This window comes from Primulina huaijiensis, unplaced genomic scaffold, assembly GCF_012295235.1.
Source record: "Primulina huaijiensis isolate GDHJ02 unplaced genomic scaffold, ASM1229523v2 scaffold25037, whole genome shotgun sequence".
In the NCBI taxonomy this organism is placed as follows: domain Eukaryota; kingdom Viridiplantae; phylum Streptophyta; class Magnoliopsida; order Lamiales; family Gesneriaceae; genus Primulina; species Primulina huaijiensis.
In genome coordinates this window covers 68,430-88,712 of record NW_027356117.1, presented here as the reverse complement: position 1 = coordinate 88,712, position 20,283 = coordinate 68,430, and the positions used below count along the sequence as shown (strand labels likewise).

Genomic DNA, 20,283 nt, shown 5'->3' with positions numbered 1-20,283 from the left:
CAAGTAATTGCAGAGTATATTGACGTTGAGAGATGACTAAACCACTCGAAGAACGGGCAATTTCAAGTCCCAGAAAGTTTGAATCAAGTGTGAGAGCACTTATAGACAGTAAGTTGAATTTAAAATCTGGAATGTAAAGAGCGTTCCGCAGGGTAATATGGGAGCTCAAATGAATGTCACCATATGATTGTACAGAAATGATGGTATGGTTTGGCAATGTTACTGTAGAACCGTCTAGTGGCTTCAGCTCCAGAAATGCCTCGTATGAATTACATATGTGACTGGATGCCCCAGAGTCTAGAACCCAGACCTTAGAATGTAGCATATTTGATGCTAAAGGGGCAGAAAGACAAGTACCTGTTATTGTAGATGAAGAGGCCACATCTAGCTTTGATGGTGGATCAACAATAGTAGTTAGATGTGTAGAAAACATATTCATCAGCTGTTGGTATTGCTCAGGCGTGAGTGAATGAAAAAAATTTGGAGAAGTTGCAGTGGTGGTATGCAAAGAATGTTGAGCCACTTGATTGACCTTAGCACTATGAGTTGGTGGGATGGGGTCAGGTCGATACTTTGGTGTTGATTTATACCCTGGGGGATAACCATGAATTTTGAAGCATGTGTCGACGGTATGTCCATGGATCTGACAGTGGGTGCAATATGGCCTTTCTTTCTTCCTATACTTCAACCTGTTCAGATCCTCAATGTGATGATTACTCTGTTTGGTAGTGTGATTTTTGACAGCAAGAGCCAGATTATTGGGTATGTCAAGTGGGACAACACTAGAGGTAGCGATTGTGCGTTGACGTTCTTCTTGAAGAATCAAAGAAAATACCTTATTAATAGGGGGTAAAGGATCTAGTAGGAGGATCTGACCCCTGATTTGAGTATAGGTGTCATTAAGACCCAATAGAAATGTCATCACATATTCAGAATGATAGAAATCATGAAGTTCTTTAGTACCCCCACAAGAGCATAGACCACATGTGCAAATCGGACGAAAATTACTTAATTCATCCCATAATGTTTTCAACTTTGTAAAAAAAATGCTCACTGAATTCTGCCCTTGAGTAAGATTAGTCAATTCTCGTCGCAATTGGAAGAGGCGAGGGCCATTGCTTTGTTGAAATCTTTCTTTAAGATCGATCCAAATATCATGTGCGGATTCAGAAAACATGATGCTGGCCGAGATTTCCTTGGTAACTGAATTGAGGATCCAAGAAATAACCACATTATTGTTTCTAATCCAGGCATTCAGAAGAGGAACATTCGATGCATTAGGCTTAGATATCGAACCATCAATGAAGCCTAACTTGTTTTTGACAGATAATGCTCCCGAGTTAAAGTTCTCTGAATTTTTCCACGAAAAAGGCGTCATCCATCAATTTTCGTGTGTAGATCGACCTCAACAAAATGCTGTGGTTGAAAGAAAGCATCAGCATTTATTAAATGTGGCTCGTGCGCTTTATTTCCAGTCTCGTGTTCCTCTTCATTTCTGGACTGATTGCTTACTCACTGCGTACTACATTATTAATCGCTCTCCTTCCCCTTTACTTGGCCACAAAGCTCCCTATGAACTTCTCTACTCATCCACTGTTGATTACTCTCAGTTCAAAGTATTTGGATGCTTGGTTTTTGCATCGACTTTGGTTCACAACCGCTCAAAATTTCATCCTCGTGCACGTCCCTGTATATTTCTTGGTTATCCTCCTGGAGTAAAAGGGTACAAACTCTACGACATTGAGTCCAAGAAAATATTTGTGTCAAGAGATGCCATTTTCCATGAACAAACTTTTCCTTTTCATTCAATTCATCAATTGGAGTCCATTCCTGATTGTTTTTCGGATTTAGTTCTACCGAAACCATTTATTCCCACATGTCCAGAAACTTCTATATCTACATCTAACCCATCGTCTTTCGTTTCTGGCTCTCAACATCCAACACCTCGCAGATCATCTCGTCCCCATCGACACCCTGTCTATCTTCAAGATTATCACTGCAACCTTTTATCAAATTTGACCTCAGCCCCTGATGTTTCACACCATATTCGATACCCTATATCCAAGGTCTTATCCTATGATTCTTTATCCCCTCCTTACAAAGCCTTTGCCTTAAACATATCCTCTCATTTTGAACCACAATTTTTTCATCAAGCAATCAAATATCCAGAATGGCGAGAGGCTATGCGACTTGAATTGCAGGCCATGGAGCAGAATAACACTTGGTCGGTTGTTCCTTTACCAGCTGGTAAACATTCTATCGGTTCGAAATGGGTTTATAAGGTAAAACTGAGGGCTGATGGATCCGTGGAACGCTACAAAGCTCGGTTGGTAGCCAAGGGCTATAACCAACAAGAAGGGATTGATTTTACGGTTACCTTTCACCAAGATCATGTCTCAATTCAGGAGACATACACCAAGAAGATGATTGGCAAGGGTAATAAAGTTGGAGGCTTATACGTCCTGGATAATTCAAGCTTCATGCCTCCATCAGTGACTTTTATCAACCACGTATCTGCAACCTTATGGCACCATCGACTTGGACACATTTCCTTCAAGCGGCTCGAGAAACTGAAGGATCAGTTAAAGTGTCAGTTTCCTAAACATTGTTCTGCTGCTCCATGTGATGTATGTCCTTTAGCTAAGCAAAGACGTCTTCCTTTTACTTCAAATAATCACTTGTCTGAGAAACCTTTTGATCTGATACATTGTGATATATGGGGTCCTTTCCATTTACCATCTTATTTGGGTCATCGTTATTTCGTTACACTGGTGGATGATTGTACTCGGTTTACTTGGACGTTTCTTCTTTGCAATAAAAATGATGTAGCAGTGGTTATTCCAAGATTTTTCACTATGATTGAGGCACAGTTCAATACAAATATCAAACAATTTCGCTCTGATACCATATTAGAAGTCAACAGAGAGAAAATTCATTCTTCTATTTCGTCATTCAGAGAAAGAGGGAAGAAACTTGTTTTTATACAATTCTACCTACTCCTATTTACAGGTTGGAAAATATGAAATATATAAACTTAAAATATACTTTTGGAGCCTCTCAAACCCGATATGTTATGGAACAATCAAAGTCTGAAATATAAAAAAAAAATGGCACTTTAATATAAGTAGGAAGATATCTCTGTTGGCAACAAACCTATAAGGACTTAGACATAAAATAAACAATATCACATCATTATGGAGATATGGGTAACTTTCTTGTAACATAAAAAATATTCGAGTAAAAACCTAAACATTAATGATTACATACAACATCTGAAAAATGATGATGAGTTTGTTTACATTTACCTTTGTCCAAATAAGGTCAACTTTTAAGGATTTTGATCATATGGGACAGGAAAAAGAAAGAAAAAAGTAATTAGGAGATGGAGACTACCAAAATTCAACGAAAAGTCGAAATGTTTTCTCTTGTCAGATGTCAATTCTCATACAAAAAGCAGTATGCTAACCGTGGCTTCCTTTGATTGGCCAATTATACTCTCTTTTTTGGAATTGTATGTCGTCCAATGGCATTTCGCATCAAGTGCCAAAGTGATTTTATTAATGCCAAAGGTCAATTTTTTTCTATCATGTCGTCCACTTATTATTATTTCCTATTTCAACCTTCAAATGCGATCAAGACTTTGGAACAACCGGATAGGTTAGGGTTTAAATAAACAGTAGGTCTTTTGTGAGACGGTCTCACGAAGATTTATCTGTGAGACGGGTCAATCATACCGATATTCACTATAAAAAGTAATACTTTTAGCATAAAAAGTAATACTTTTTCATGGATGATCCAAATAAGAGATCCGTCTCACAAAATACGACCCGTGAGATCGTCTCACATAAGTTTTTGCCTTAAATAATACCATCCCAAGAAGTATTTTTGCCAAGTTAGTTAAAAAATAAAACGAAATATTAATTTATACAATATGTTTTTTTTATTTCTAAAAACATATAAAAATCTCTCAATTGTTCTTTAAAATCTATGCTTAGAGAAAAAAAAATAAATTTTTATTAAAAAATTGTTGTACAAAAATCTTATTCAAACAAGTAATTTAAGTTTTTTTCACCTATAAAAGAATAAAAAAATTTAAAGTATTTGTGGAAAAAAAAATGCAGCAATAATGGAAGGCATGGTACAATTTTTATTTTAAATAAAATAATAGACATGGATATAGATGTGTAGTGTAGTCGCTGGAATGATCTTTGATAAATAAAAAAAGGTAGCCTTTATTACGTGGATCAACAATATACCCCTGAAACCTTTTTATATCCCCTCATTTTTTTTTTATTTGGAGTCAATACTTTTGAAATGTGACAGTAAAGTTGTTGCGATTTTACAATTTTTGTGCGACATAAATTAATTTATTATTTGAGTAAAGAGATGACTCACCGATTCCAGCCATCGTTCTTTTGTATTTTCGAGCAAGAACTATGTAATTAGGGCTGGCTAAGCTTTGGTTCAATAATAGATCTTGTCGAAATAAAAATAGTCAGGATCTCGAAATATGAAGTGCTTTTGGGATTGATGAATGAAAGACGCAACAGAATAAAAACTCTGATTAATGTCAATTTTGTTTTCCGAAATAATAATTGTACTCATGATATTTTACACGAACACGTGAATATTTTTCGAAAGATGTATTTCAAACCATGCCGATCTTGGACGTATTCAAAATCTAACATTATTAACGTTATGTATTTTGATTAAGAGTGTATTTGAAATTCGTCGTCTCAAATCCAATCGATCTAAACACAACTAAACGAAGGCCATCTGAATTAACTTTTGTATATATAACCTATTTAAAATAACAAAATTATTTATAATATCGTTGAAGCGTATACTACACGGTATGAGCTTTTGTTTAAGCTGTGCGATTCGAATGCAAAACTTGTTTTGTGGAATTAAATTTACAATTAATACACGAGAATGTCGGAAAATAAAAATAATATAGGATGTAACATGTAGGGTAAAATATTTACTACCATGTCCGCCTCTCTACGCCCCTAAATTATATTAATTCACAAAATCATATTAAATGTCTCAGGAGACGTCATATCATTATTAATATAATTTAATAAAGAGTAGGTCTTTTGTGAGATTGTCTCACGAATCTTTATGTGTGAGACGGATTAGTCCTATCGATATTCACAATAAAAATTAATACTCTTAGCATAAAAAATAATACTTTTTTCATGGATGACCCAAATAAGAGACCCGTCTCACAAAATACGACTCGTGAGACCGTCTCACGCAAGTTTTTACCTTTAATAAAACGATGTCGAAGACTATAAACATTTGTACTTTTTATTTTAGATTTATTTTTATGGAAGCATTATATGACGTACCCGATTCGATTCCAAGAAAATGGTACGACAAACAAAAAGAGACAATAAAGTAGAGAAATATATAGTCGTTACTTTATCAATAGAGGAATGAAAAAAAGTAAAATATATTACTTATAAATGAAAAAGTTTTCTTATAACATAGTCTGACGGATTTACATCTATAACATGTTAATTTGACTCATATTTATTCTGAAAAATAATATGTTTTTACGAATTAGATCGAAAATCTATTTTCGAACACACGATCTCACAATAATTTTTTAATTATAAAATTGGAACCCTCAAGTACTCTACTCTAATATTCTATTTTTTTGAGTACAATACTAGGGTTTCTGAGGTGTACATTTCTTCGACACGCGTCGGGTCCCAAGTTTGGATTTGAGCTTAAAAATGGGGCTTTCAAAAATCATTTATTCTATGTGATAATTTCCTAAACAAATGGGGTGTGACGAACGAGATGATGCACCTTCACATATAAATAAATGTATATATTTCAAAGCAACCCACTTTCTAATTTTTTTAAAGAAAAAGTACATTATCTTGGCTTTAACAAACTAATATATATAAGGTATACTATAAAACATTTATTTAGATTGATAAATTGGACATTTGAAAAGTTTAGAATGGCTTTACAAGCTACCTATGATGAGTAGGCGTTNGGCGATATGCGCCGACTTTGAAATACTATCGATCAGGGTAAAAAAATTAAATTGAATATATATATTATTCACCTACCGTATTCATTTATGTGAGTATCGTTGATGTAACACTCACTTATTAGAGATAAATGCTCTGACAAAATATAAAAATATATATAAACACGCCTTGTTTGTTTAATTGATCGAGTCAAAAGTTGATATTTTATTCACATAATTAAAATCCATAGTGTATATGGAGACAGACACAACATATCTAATATAAAATTGAAAGTAACAATGACAACTTCAGCATCATATATTAATTTATATATTTTTTTTAAAATGAAGAAGACCTTATGGTTTGCAACTAGATTTACACCATGTAATACAGGAATATAAAATGCGCTTTTGATCCAGAAAAATCTAGGGATAACATAATATATAATATAAAAACAACATTAAAAACAAATATTTTGCGTGTGGAGCGTTAACATAATAAACAACGTTAATATGCTTGTCATTACCGTTATTTTACCTTATAAAATTAGAACTGTCAACTAGGCAGGTGAGATTGGCAAAAAAAAACTGCCTTCTTTTCAAATGGCGAGAGAATTCGCAACTGCTATAATTTGACAGTAAATCTTTAGAATAATGTAATAACTTGTTTAATAAGGTGAATTCAATTAGACAAGTTCGGTATGAAAGACTCACCTGATAAGGTATTGGAAGAGATAATTCAATACATGATCATTGATCAAGTGCTCACACATTTGCTGTTAAATTTGAGGCGTGAAAAACCGGGTCTTTACTTTGGATTTTGTTGTTCTTTTCTTTCCTTCATTGCTACTAGCCATTGACTAATCTTCCTTGTGTTTTATTTTAAATTAAAATTATGCTGATTCTCACTTTTATTTCAAATATAAAATAATATTAATTTTGCATTCAAAATCCCCATTCTCTTTCGAGCAAAATACCTATTTAATATAAAAAATGTAAAAGAGAGTAACCAAAGATCAGGGATTTTGTCCATATCTTAATTTGACGAAAATCCCGCAACAGCACAGAAATTAGTAAGCAACTAAAATTGAATTTTGGGTTCTCACGAAGCATAAGCACTACAAAAAACCGTCGCTAAAAGGGTTAAACGACGGTTCTGGAAAACCGTAACAGGAACGTAGCATCGCTCAAGATTATGCCGATGATTTTCACAAAATCTGCATTTTTTTGTATGTATATAAATCTAAATATATATGTATGTATGTATGTGTGTATGTATGTATGAGAGGCGATCGTCCATCCAATCTTTCTTATTGGACATTGCGTTAACTTCTTCAAGCTGTGTTATCCAACAAAATAAATGCGAAATCTGGTTTTTGAAGTGATCTTGTTTCTTCATATACTTAAGTATTTTTCAAAATGTTATTTTCTCAAAATATTTACAATAAAAAAGAAGAAGAAAGAAACTCTGAATAAAATACAATAATTTTATGAAGTGAAAACTGAGTTGCATAAATGGTACTTGACGTCATTGCTCGAGTCACCAACGTGCAAAGAAAATTTCTATTATATCATTGTATTGTATATGATGACAAGAACTTTTTTTATAAAAGATATTAGTGTTAAACGTGGAGTCTCCATCAACCAGAAACTATACATATCCTTCCACTTTAATTGAGCAACGACCACACAAAAAATACAACCTTTATTGTTAATTATATATATAATTCACATGTATTCTATTATATACAATTATTAATTAATTTTTATTATTTGAAAATTTTCACAAATTAAAATTTCAAATCTCATTATATAATATATATTTAATTTAATATTATAAAAATATTTAAGATAATGAGGTTAATTATTGTGATATAATGATATTGGATCCTTAGGGCCCAAGATAATTAAGCCAGTCGTAAATGGAGAAAAGGGAAAAATGATGATAATAACTTAGAATCCAAACAACAACACATGTACGTCGGATATCTGAGATATTGGCGAACAAAACTAAGGCAACGACATCAAAATATGTAATGTAAACTTAGGCACCAAAAATATCGAAAGAAAAAGTGCACGATGACTCTGATAGTAACGCATAAAGCTGAAACAATAGCAAGAAAAGATGGTGAAGATTGACACTAATTCTTGACTGGAACTCACCATGTACGACTGCGGCAAAAAGCTACTGACAGAGCTGCTCAACTGCGGTTACAATCTGCGGCGGTTGAACCACGGTCCATTCCTCCAAAGTGCCAGCATAAGGAGTGGGCACATCCTGCGAGGAAAGGCAAACAATCGGGGCATCCAAATAATCATGGAAATTCTCATTTATAGCTGCAGTAAGGCTGGCCCCGATACCACCTGTCCTCATGCATTCCTCAACTATAAGCACTCGGTGGGTTTTCTTCACAGAGTTCCCAATGGTGTAGAGATCAAAGGGTTTCAATGACCTTATGTCAATCACCTCGGGATCATACCCTTTGTTGACAAGAGTCTTCGCTGCTTGCATCACATGGTATCTCATCCGAGAATATGTCAAGATCGTAACATGCTCGCCAGGCCTCACCATTTCGGCTTCTTCGAGTGAAAGAACATATTCTTCGTCAGGAATTCTCTCCTTCAGGTTGTAAAGAAGCACATGCTCGAACAGGATCACAGGGTTCTCACTACGAATGGCTGCTTTCATTAGACCTTTGGCATTGTATGGGGTTGAACAGGCAACCATCTGTATTCCAGGAACTGACTGGAAATAGGACTCGAGCCTCTGTGAATGCTCTGCCCCAAGTTGGCGCCCAACACCTCCTGGTCCACGAATCACAGTTGGAATTGTGAACTGCCCACCTGAAGTATAGTGTAGCATGCCACAGTTGTCGGATATTTGGTTGAAGGCCAACAAAAGAAATCCCATGTTCATGCCTTCGATAACTGGTCTTAGGCCTGTCATGGCTGCTCCAATAGCCATGCCTGTAAAAGAATTCTCAGCGATTGGGGTATCAAGAACCCTCAGATCTCCAAATTTCTTAGCAAGGTCCTTGGTGACCTTATAGGAACCTCCATAATGGCCCACGTCTTCACCCATGACACAAACTCTAGGATCTCTTTCCATTTCTTCCCGTAGTCCTTCTCCAAGAGCTTCAAACAGCAGAAGTTCATGCCTGAATACGTAAAGACGTTGGATCAATGAAATATTAATTATTAATATTGAAACATAGACGACATGCCAAATTTTTTACATGATACATATTCAGTTTTATGTTATTAGAATTTTTTTTCGCACACTGCTTTGATATATAACATCAACGAATATCATAGGGCCATCTTATATTGAGAATTCCTACAGAAAATATGAGATACATATTAGTTAAACATCCAACCACATCGCTGATACCTCCAAGCCAGGCCAAAACAATTCCTCTCTCCTTTTCAAGGAGGGTCAAATACAAGTTCAGCTACATGTGTACGTTTCTGTAACTGAGATATAAATCCACTTCGGTTCTGATGTATCATCGTGGATCCTTGAAGAAATGTCTGAATTTCATTTTTCATGCAAGAAATATGAGTGTGCATATCATCGTGGATCCTTGAAGAAATGTCTGAATTTCATTTTTCATGCAAGAAATATGAGTTCGCATACCTACAGGCTTGACTAACTTTATTCCTAGTAACTAAGTGAGACTTTACTACAGAATTTTTATAGCATCCATTCCCAAGTAATATATCTTTAAATATAAGGTATTATCGAAACTCTTAGACGAGATAATGATACAAAATAACAAACGAAAACAACCTTGTACTTTGTCTAGAACTCTCATGAAGTAATTTTAATTGTCCCGTTGTTTCAATCACCGTCAATAAATTTATAAAATTTCAACTATCCATAACTTCTTTAAATGCTTTCTAATTTTCTTTAAACACTTTAATAATGAACATAGGGACTTGTAAATGATGTGTTGCACATGTTCTCTTTCTCCATGTTTGCGCCTGCTCCAGGTATAATACATAACACAAAGTTTTAAGATTTTGAAACTGTCTTCATAGAATGACATCTATGTTTAACTTTATCAACTCCCCAGGTATCATAAAAGTAGCTCAACTTCTGGTAAAATAAAGGGGATCGACGGAATAAAATCAGACTGTTCTCCAGAAATTTATATCACTGCAAAACTAAATGTTCAACCAATCATGCTCTATGAGTCAGAAGAAAAAGAAAGAAAGATGGTGAACCTCTTTCAGAAATAAATAAATGATATAACCAAACTACCACAAAAATGCATTAATTATCTTAAGACGCCAAGAGGAGTAGTCTTCAGATCCTGTTAAAAAATATTCATAATCACGTCCTTAAGTTGGAGTAGGCTCAAACACAGTTTAAAATTTTGATAGGTTCTGGTTCAATGAAATGTGGAATAGGAACCAAACCACTTGGTTTCAGTTTCGGTTCCAGTTCCTGACGGTCTCAATTCTGATTTGGTTATGGTTTGAACTAATTCGAACTAAAATTTATCAGTTCAATTTTTAGCAATCTGGGGAAAAAAACTGCAACTCATGAAATAATCAAACCAATCGAAGTTAATCATTTAACACGTATATTATAAAACATAATGAATATTTAATTTTTTATTAACTAAATAAATTAAATAGAGGTTAAATTTGATTTACATAAATTAAGGTTGTGTTTGGTATGGGTGACAATGTTGAATAAAGTGAGAATTTAAGGCTTTGTCCCATGCTTGGTTCAGTTTTTGGTAAACTTGTTTTCTTCTTCCAAGGATGGACAACCTTATATTAAGACTGAATAATTAAACCCACCAACAACCAATAACTAACAATCCATATTTTAATAACACCATTCTTATTCCCAAAATACCCTTTGCCCTACCCAAAAAAATGTTGGTTAGAGTTGTAATTTTAATATGTTTGAAGGGTAATTTGGTCCAAAAGTACAAAGATTCTTAATTTATCCCACCCAAAAAAATCATATCAAACATAATACTATTATATCGTCATATATTACATTTCTCTATCGATCATTCATTTACTAATCATTCAATAATCACATCCTCCGAATCAAGCATGTCCCAAGTAGTTTAATTATACATATAAAAGTTGTTTGTGCATGCTAGAAGACCTTAAAATTTAAGAATAATTCGTGTTTCAGTTTATGGTTCTATATTTTCTGTTTCCAATTTTTAATTTTTAGGAACTGGAACCAAACTGTGAGTCTTTGGTTCTGTTCTAGTTTCTATTTTAGAACCAAAAACCAGTTTCCGTTTTTGAAAGGCAATTCAGTTAATGGTTCAAAGAGAACCATGGTCTAGCCTACTTTGAAGAACATATCATAAACCGAATATGGCATTCAGAGCATTTACACATTATTATCTAAGTAACCCACCTGAGCGAGCACTCATGTTTTTCAAGGTTCTTTACACAAATAAAAAAACTGATGTCACAAAAACAATGCAATCTCAAGCCCAAATCCAGCTTTCTAGGGGTGAGCAAAACCGAATTGGTTCAGTTTATGATAAAAACTCGAACCAAATCAATGCATCAGTTTTGCGAAATTCCAAACCAAACCAAACCAAATCATTGATAATTAAAAACCAAACCAATTTGGTTTGGACAATCAATTTTAATTTTTGTTCAAATACATTTTTTGATTATTTTTCAACATAATTTAAAATTTCTAAACTAGCTATTATAAAAATATAAATATCAATATGCATGCATATATTAAACAATGTAACATTATAACGTATGAGAATAACGTTACAGATATCATTTCAAAAAAAAAATTCTCAAAATGAAGTAGTTCAACTTAAGAAAAAAATTCACCACCATTCATAATCACACTAAGGAGATATCTTTATCTTCTATATCCATTCAACTTTAGTTTAAACGATTGGAAAGCCTAAAATTTATAAAAGGAAAATCTATTATCAACATTTCGTAATACTAATGATATGATATAAACTAAAAATCAAATAATCTATATACATATATAATAACAAAATATTATGTATTAATAAAATCGGTTTGGTTTGGATTCTTTTAATCAAAACTTTGAACCAAAGCAATCTTTTCCGTTTAAAACCAATCCAAACCATGATCTACTAAAAACCAATCCAAACAAGCTGTTTGGTTTGGTTTCAGCTCACCCTACTGCTTTCTAGATTTCCAAGGTAAAGTTAATGTTTTCTTGCGAAAATGAAGACTCTAACAGTGTGACCTATCTTGATGTATATCTGGTCATTTTAGTGTACATTTATTAGTATATACCGTGTTTGCCAAAATCATGCATTATCTTCATCATTATTTGACATTCTATCAAGGCTGGGGACTGGGACCAGTCGCAAACATCACAAGTTCTTAAAGATATAGGCACCAAATAGACTGCTGTGAGACAGGATTTCACTGTTTTAGCCTTGATCTTCATGAAGCCTAGATCTGAAGCAGAAGCCACTATATTCAAACGTAGTAAGGTTCAAAGCTACTTCAAAAGCCACAATTAGTTACTATCGACATCATTACTAGAAAGGCCAACTGCTCTTTATGCAGATATAATTCATCAAAAGACATTCCTATCTCTAATAAGCAATAAAAAAAACTCAAGAGGACCTTTTATTCTATGCAAAAATACACCCGCTATTTCCTCACACGGGGAATCAATCCAGTTGTTGGGGGGAAAAACGTGAGTAGTTTATAATCGAATGTAGCATCATATTCTTAAAACCTTATAAGCAAATCAACAAGGGTATACTTACTAAACCAGAAAACAAGGATAAACCCAAAAAAAGAACTGAGAATCAAAGTTTTATATTAGAAATTTTACCCAGTTTTTGAAGCTGCTGACGCAGCATTTTCCGACGGTGCCTGAGGCCCAAAAAGGAGAAACATAGGTAATGAGGAATTTCAGTAAGCAACAGCCACATAAATTTTATTATAAGACGGTGTAACAGCACACTGACCGCAACTGCTTTAGCAGTGATTTTTCCTGCCTTGCGGGTTCCCCGAATCCAACCCGGAACTGAGCTTGCATTAGATCTGATAACTAACAAAAAAAAAAAAGGGCTCCTTCAATATAACGTAGATACTGAAAAATAAAGCAGCAGGTATAGAATCATGAAATACAGTTGATAGTAAGATCACGCGAGACCCAAAAGAAACTTTAAATAAAGGCTTAAAAAAAGTAAAAAGCCGCTGAATGAGCAAAAAAAGCTGAATAACACATAATTTCCCCTAACAGTTGCCATCAAAATCTAATTTTTTTAACCTTTTCAACAAATTCTTGGATTTAGTCAGCAACCATGATTCAACATATGTAAAAACAAAGTCTAGAATACAACACCTGGAACAGAACGCACAGAAAATTTATTGGAGAGGTCAGAGAACGTAGCCGAGATTGATGCCATTCCAACTGACTGCAACATGACGGCCATGATTCCTGTGCGAGATGCGGAGTATGTGTTCGTATGGATGCGTGAAAGAAAGGGAAAATAAAATGGGCCAGATGGTGGGATAGAAGACACACTGCTTCTATAATAAAGGGAAAGTTGGGGCGGAGATACAGATGCGAATTGGTGGCAATGGCGATGAAACCAAAGAGGATACACCCGTATTTACTGCTCTCTATTTCCTTCGCCGTGCGTGTTTAATTGGGTTCAACTGTCACGCACCAATTAATTAACCAACTAATCACCTTTGCAAGGATCTCTCTATTTAGCTTTTGTTCCCGATTTCTCACATCAAATTAAATATTTTCATTAAAATGTTTTTTTATGTACAACGAGCTGAAATTTCTGAAAATCTGTGGAGATATTGATACGAGGGATGGGACAAATTTTGGATCAATCAAATTAATATTTAGAAACTACAAATTCCGGCCATTCGACTCTTGATCTAGTGACACTGTCGTCCCAATAAAGAGTTGGCTTCTCGGAAAATTTTAGTCACATGTCTCTTGACCTAGTGTCACCAGAATCTCAATAAAGAAATGTGATTTCGAACTTGAAAAATTTAGACATTATTTCTTGATCCAACGATACTAACATATCAATAAATAGATATATGTATAGAGTTTGAAACTTCATGTTGTAAATACTTCACCACCTTGAGACACTCCTCGCAATATATAAGAAAAAGAACTAGAAAACTTTTTAAAAAATTCTCAAGTCTGAGACGAGATTTCATGTTCGAAACTTAATTGTAACAACTATAATATCCCAGCTAAAAAAAACATCGAAAAATTTCTTAATCCGTGGCCCATTAGTTTTAAAGTCTTAACATGACAATTATATCTCCATTTGAATGACTCAACTGATAAGATTGTTTCAATTCAATTGAATTAGTTCAAACAATCATGGATTCTACTGTCTCGCTTGTTTAATCCTTCATAACACGACCATATTTTTCGACAGCCACTTAAGCTTTCTTAGCAAGGTGTAGATCAATGACCCTTGGACTTGAAAGTTGGGCAAAACCTATATAAACCAAGAGAGAAGACTGATGTACAGCTGCTGCGAACCTTTGAGTAGAAATAAATAAATCAATCCATCGTTACAAGTACATCACTTTCAATATTTACGCAACTCTTGGTCATGATAAATTAAACGAGCAATCAAAGTGGGCTCCTAAGAAAATATAGTATGATGAATATTAAACTGCCACTGGCATGGGAGGCAGTTGCCCGAGTATGGAGCCACAGTTCTACAACCTGGGCGCTAGAAGAGCACGAGGGGAGTCCCACTCGGTGACGATGTGATTACGGGTTATCTCACTCAGTGAACGACAACCGGACAAAGCCATAGTCAGCTCAAACTCATCACGTAGCATTTGGAGCACTTTTCTCACACCAGCTTCTCCGTCAGAGGCCAACGCAAAAACTACAGGTCGACCGATCTGAGACGAGCCCACAAAAATATCTTAGAATCATTACAATGACACTTTTGAGGTTGGGCCAAGAAAGAATCATGGTTTTTGTTGGCTTGTGATACTTACAAAGATGCCGGAGGCTCCCAATGCCAAGGCCTTGAATACGTCTGTTCCACGCCTGACGCCTCCATCCAAGAAAACTGGCACCCGTCCTTGTGCAGCTTTCACGACCTGAAAGTGCAACAGATAATTAGGAAAACACGGATGGGTCGTCATAAGGCCTCGTAAAACAGGATACCTCTTCCAGAGCCATGATAGTGGAAGGGACGTAATCAAGTTGGCGAGCGCCGTGATTGGATACGATAATACCAGCTGCTCCATTCTGAATAGCGATACTTGCTGTGAATTGAGGGTTAGGAAACTTGTTTTCACGAGTATTAGATGAAGAGAAAGATCAAAATTTGTAGCTTCTTACCGTCCTCAGCAGTGAGTACACCCTTAACCAGGATAGGCAATGAGGTAATGGTTTGCAGCCACTTCACGTCCTGTCAATATTCAAAGGGAAGCAATTCTATTAGTATTATCTGTGCTTGCTTGAAGTTGAACAATGCAAAACCAAGCCCTGTAAGTGTGCTAAAAACTAGAACCGTTACTAACAGGAAAACTACTTATTCAAATGCCATGTTTCGAGCTCTTGACTATAACTCGGCCCATGCACCCACCAGGATTTTAGCACAAGGGTCCATGGGAATATAATTTACCTTCCAGCTCAAAGAACGATCAATTTGGCCAGCAACGTATGAAGCTAAACCAGAGTCATCAGCCTACACCACAGAATGAGAGTTGAAGTCGACATTTAAAACTCATCAATAAAGCATTCGGCTAAACAATGCTGTTGTGCCACTTACTTTGTCCATCTTCCCTAGATCCAAACCTTCGAAATTCTTCAATGTCAGAAAAGGTGGCAAAGTAAACCTGTAAAACACAGAAAAATCAAGATTCTTTTTAGATACCAAAGCTCATAGCCTTATGCTTCTGTTTATTATGATGTTTAAGTTAGAGCTCCAACCTGTTCTTAATATCAGCTTCCCTGCGTCCCAATCTTGGGGTATCCACCGTAAGTGCTATGGCCTTAAAGCCTGCCCTTTCTGCTCTTCGCATCAGTTGAGCCACAACGTTCCTGTCCTTATAGACCTAAAACCAAAAGTAGTATGTTTTAACTCATATGGAAAGCGAATTTGGAAAATCTTGAATTGCAAATTCAGACTTACATAGAGCTGAAAGAATCTTAAGCCAGGTCCGGTTGAAGCAACTTCTTCAACACTGGAAGTGGCCCATGAAGACAATGTCTGAAATAGAAATCAAGATTCATAAGTTCACCATCATATATTTTCTTATTGGTAAATAAATGAAAAATTGGTGTGCAATGGGAAACATGTATCTTTGAGAACTGTTCAAAGTACTATTACATGGTATTATCAGGGATAGCTTCCCAAGTTTTCCGACAGAATATGACTTTTTTTTAAAAGAAAAGAGCTGCATAACCGTAGTGTTTTCATGCTATTTAACCCAATTTGTATCATGTTTTCCATTAAAAAATTCACCATGTCTGGGGTTCCAAAGAATGTTTCTCTAGTTAAAATCCTGTTTGAACATAATATTTCGTGTCCCGCTGTGCAGAAAACAGTGGTAGAAAATTTCAATAGAACTTGATACGAGAGAGACCAAACCATGATTGTTCCAGCTGATGATGCGGCTCTAGCGGTTGCATACTCTCCTGCATAATGGATAACCATGATATCAGCACCATTCACGGCTAAATGAATGTACAGACATGGAAAATGTGGTCGAGCTAGCATCTGATCCATGTAAGTGCCAACAAGCTTGTGATAATCAGGATGCAGAAAAGTAAAATCAGCCGAGCCGCAAATTGGCCAAGATTGAAACAAACATGTGATCATAAGGACTCCGTAAATTAAAATCACCTGAGCATCAACTTGGCCAATATATACCATGTCCCAAGAAACACCTCTTTCATGAATAAGTTAAAGGTCAAATAGTAAATCTTGGACATAAACATCAACTTCAACTCACACAATTATGAATTATCTTAATAAATCATCTTCAAATCACATATCTCCAAGTACTTTCCACAATGAATTGTCCATTAAATGCAAGAAATTACTTTAATCAGCATTGATGATAAATTCCAGTACACAATGCTTACCTTCGGGGTGAGCCATTTTTTGCATAGCAGTTGGGGCAATCATTATGGGCATTGAAATCTTGAAGCCCAAAACAGTGGTACTCATGTCAATCTTGGTTACATCAATGAGAATCCGGGGCCGAAACCTGTATTTAGGTTAATGGTGTCTCACCATTTCATTAAAAGCAAATAAAAAAGAAGGAAAGAAGTAAAAAACTCAAAAGTCACCCTGGTATGGGGCCCTTAGATAGATGATACGAAGAAACATACAGAATTCTCGAGAAGGCATTTCTGTTCTCAGCCAGAGTCCACTGGTCCTCGGCACCTGATGCATAATAGTCGTACACCATTTTCGGCAACTTCTCCTTGGCAATAGCTTGATATTCGGTTACATTTGCTACCTCTTCCATCTCGGTAGATGATGAATGTCACAAGTCCCCTTCGGATCTTGATTAAAAAAAATGGAAGCGAAATGCATATCAGATCATCGATATTGTATTGGTTTTTAAGCCAAAAAAATATTTCTCCAAACATTTATTATTGCCTGGTGGGGAAAAACGAGGACACTATTATAGTCACAGTACAGAATCAGCAACACTTTCATCTGAGCTATTAAAAACTTTTCCCAGGTTTCCTTACAACTGCCAAAAGTGGAAAAAACAGATATATGCTAAAAAAAAAAAAACTCGTGCACGAACCAGAATTTTGTTCTTGAAAACTCGTAAGCGTCACTGTGACTAACAAGGCATAAATACAATACTCATGCATCGGAAAACTGTGATATCTCTGATCTTAATTAGATGGTTAAAGGGGCAAGCATTTCTTATGATTCATTATTGCCAGAAACAAAGACAGACACCGATTCTTCAAATAGATCAATTGATCAAGTCAAACAAGAAACTGACAAAATTAAATACACCAAGCTCAATGTTCACATGAGATAAATAACTTAATCCGATAAGAATCAAATTCTTGAAGTAATAAAGCCCAAAACCAGAACTTAAACAAAAACATAACACTCTTCACTTCCAAGAAAGAACCATTTCACCAAAAACCCACAAGTCGAAATAGAAACATTCTGTAAATGAAAGAAGAGAGAAACGGAGGAGCAAAGATTAGCAGAAACAAACCTTGAGACTCAACAGTAATGAGATGAGTGACTGCACAGTAATGAGATGAGTGACTGCAAGGAAACCAAATAAGGGAACTCTAGTACCGTAGTACTGGATAAGCTTGAAAGAGAAGAACCAAGGAAAACACCGATGAATAATTATTGTATAAAATTCACGAGAATCTTATATAATATTGATGATGAAGACAAATTGGGTGAGGTTCACAGGAGTGGCACAAAATTGAGGATGAGTATTTGGAGATAAGAATTCGAAACCAAATCCCGTCAAGACCAATTTCTGCCACACACTTCGTTTGTGCTTCACAGTCTCTCTTCATAAATCTTCCCTCTTTGTACTAATTTTTTCAACTCATTCACGATGCTCAAACACATCATGCATCAAAATTATATAGATCATCTCTTTACTTGTCTCAACCTCCTAATTCTGTAAAATATCATCTGTTCCTTCTTACGACACACCATTTTGGACAAAAAAAAATCATACGAATTGGAATTGGAAACAGTTAATGATTTTGGAGAATGTAAACGAGTAAATCTGGAAAGCAGATAAAGAAAGTTACGAAGTCGCGAACTCCAAGGAATGAGCGCATTCAATCTCCAACAAGCGAAACGTGAACTGAGAATTATGTGTGGCAAATGAAACTGGTCTTTGCGTAGCAGGAAACAGAATAGGCGACGCAGTTTTAAACTACCCATTTCGATTGGCGGGTCGCCTCGTATCATTCACAACAATATGCCATATCTGGCGCAAAGGAACATCCTCTGAGAGGTCACCCAGAAATAACGCATGTATGCATGTCGTCGCAATTGTCATTAATACCAAATACATTTAGATGGGGGAATTTTCATATTCGAAGGAGACGAAATACAGGTTTTACAGAAAACATTTGCATTATATTTTATTATCCTTTTACGTGAAGAGATGGCGACCCCTGCTGGTCCAAATATTTAACATGAAACCCATCCCTCGTGAAAGAACGCTGACATGAATGGAGACGAAGCGTTTCATGTACGGATGCAATTTGGTTGCACACAAAGCTTAACGCATGTCTTGAAAATTCATATAAATAATATTTTGTTGATGCTGATATAGGATAGGTGACCTTTCATCTTCCCACTTAGTACCCAACTCAATGAGCTTCCTCTATTTATTAATTTCTTGTGCACACAAAATCGACTTTGAGAAGTTAAATATAAAATGCAGTATAGATTTCGTTTACATCTTCATTAATCGAGCTGCGCAACAACCTACGCAGATGATGCGAAAAAAGCTTCCTTTTTATCCAAGCTTTTCTGATTAGTGTTCCGGAGTTTGGTCAAATCAAACTTTTGCAGACCGATTTCCAATCGAACATGTGGTGAAATTCTTCGAGAAACATTTGCAACTGCTAGTGCAAAGGAACTCACGAATAAGCAATAGATAAAATATTCATTGTGTCACGTCTCGTATTATTTAACAACTACATGATTGACAACCACATGATTGAAAACATGAAGTCTTTTATATAAAAGTTTAGTCAACTAATATATAAATCGTAAACATTGTCTTCAAAACGTAAAAATTTTAAAACATAAATAAATTTGTGGAAGCGTATTACAAATTGAATTAAAATAAAAACTTATAAAGAGCCCTAATTAAATTAAACTCCAAGGATCATCTCTATCACCAACCCCAAAAAAATCTCTTGTTACTCGTCTTCAATTTGTTCTTCGGACTTATATGTGGATGATAGAGTAAGAGGTGTGTGATATAGTCATCACTTAAAAAGTGAGGATCACACATGAACAATACATATATTATTCGAAATTTTAGAAAAGTATGTCACCAAACATGTCGCAACACATATTAAGGCATAAGTTGAATAAAATTCGAAATTTAGCTTCATAACAAAACATAACACATAGATTTTAAACTAAAATTCATCTCATTATCTGTAGCTTACATATCAGCTCTCTACATGTAATATGTCTCTAAATGATGAGTTCATAGAACGATTTTTGTGACCTACCATATCAAGGCCATAACTTATAAATTATCATATTTCATATAGTTATTTTCTGATATGGCGTTTGAATCATAACATTTTT

The 20,283-nt window shown here is 35.2% G+C and overlaps 2 protein-coding genes across 3 annotated transcripts; both read right to left on the bottom strand.

Moving 5' to 3' along the window:
• Window positions 1-7,997: 7,997 nt before the first annotated feature.
• On the bottom strand, window positions 7,998-13,917 carry LOC140967407 (pyruvate dehydrogenase E1 component subunit beta-3, chloroplastic-like). Its single transcript, XM_073427912.1, has 4 exons — window positions 13,335-13,917; window positions 12,955-13,037; window positions 12,819-12,859; window positions 7,998-9,144 (listed from the first exon to the last, which is right to left on the bottom strand). The coding sequence occupies exons 1-4, from the start codon at window positions 13,423-13,425 to the stop codon at window positions 8,172-8,174; spliced, it is 1,188 nt and encodes a 395-aa protein (XP_073284013.1). The 5' UTR covers window positions 13,426-13,917; the 3' UTR covers window positions 7,998-8,171.
• A 575-nt stretch (window positions 13,918-14,492) lies between these two features.
• On the bottom strand, window positions 14,493-18,234 carry LOC140967384 (glycolate oxidase-like). 2 transcript variants are annotated; one of them, XM_073427877.1, is made up of 12 exons: window positions 18,194-18,234; window positions 17,334-17,510; window positions 17,085-17,209; window positions 16,588-16,634; window positions 16,129-16,206; window positions 15,927-16,051; window positions 15,766-15,832; window positions 15,619-15,681; window positions 15,333-15,402; window positions 15,156-15,256; window positions 14,984-15,088; window positions 14,493-14,884 (listed from the first exon to the last, which is right to left on the bottom strand). In XM_073427877.1, the coding sequence occupies exons 2-12, from the start codon at window positions 17,471-17,473 to the stop codon at window positions 14,693-14,695; spliced, it is 1,113 nt and encodes a 370-aa protein (XP_073283978.1). In that variant the 5' UTR covers window positions 17,474-17,510; window positions 18,194-18,234; the 3' UTR covers window positions 14,493-14,692. The 2 variants fall into 2 exon arrangements, with proteins under 2 accessions (XP_073283978.1, XP_073283979.1); XM_073427878.1 differs by lacking the exon at window positions 18,194-18,234 and having other exon boundaries at window positions 17,334-17,525.
• Window positions 18,235-20,283: the final 2,049 nt, after the last annotated feature.

What these genes read in the sequence shown, in the direction of transcription:
- LOC140967407 (XM_073427912.1), bottom strand. Translation starts at nt 13,425, where the DNA reads ATGGCCGTCATGTTGCAGTCAGTTGGAATGGCATCAATCTCGGCTACG. An exon ending in TTCTGTGCGTTCTGTTCCAG is followed by an intron (nt 13,038 to 13,334) that starts GTGTTGTATTCT and finishes TTTTTTTGTTAG; the next exon opens with TTATCAGATCTAATGCAAGC. An exon ending in TCACTGCTAAAGCAGTTGCG is followed by an intron (nt 12,860 to 12,954) that starts GTCAGTGTGCTG and finishes TTTGGGCCTCAG; the next exon opens with GCACCGTCGGAAAATGCTGC.
- LOC140967384 (XM_073427877.1), bottom strand. Translation starts at nt 17,473, where the DNA reads ATGGAAGAGGTAGCAAATGTAACCGAATATCAAGCTATTGCCAAGGAG. An exon ending in CTATCATGGCTCTGGAAGAG is followed by an intron (nt 15,089 to 15,155) that starts GTATCCTGTTTT and finishes TTGCACTTTCAG; the next exon opens with GTCGTGAAAGCTGCACAAGG. An exon ending in TGGGAGCCTCCGGCATCTTT is followed by an intron (nt 14,885 to 14,983) that starts GTAAGTATCACA and finishes GGCTCGTCTCAG; the next exon opens with ATCGGTCGACCTGTAGTTTT.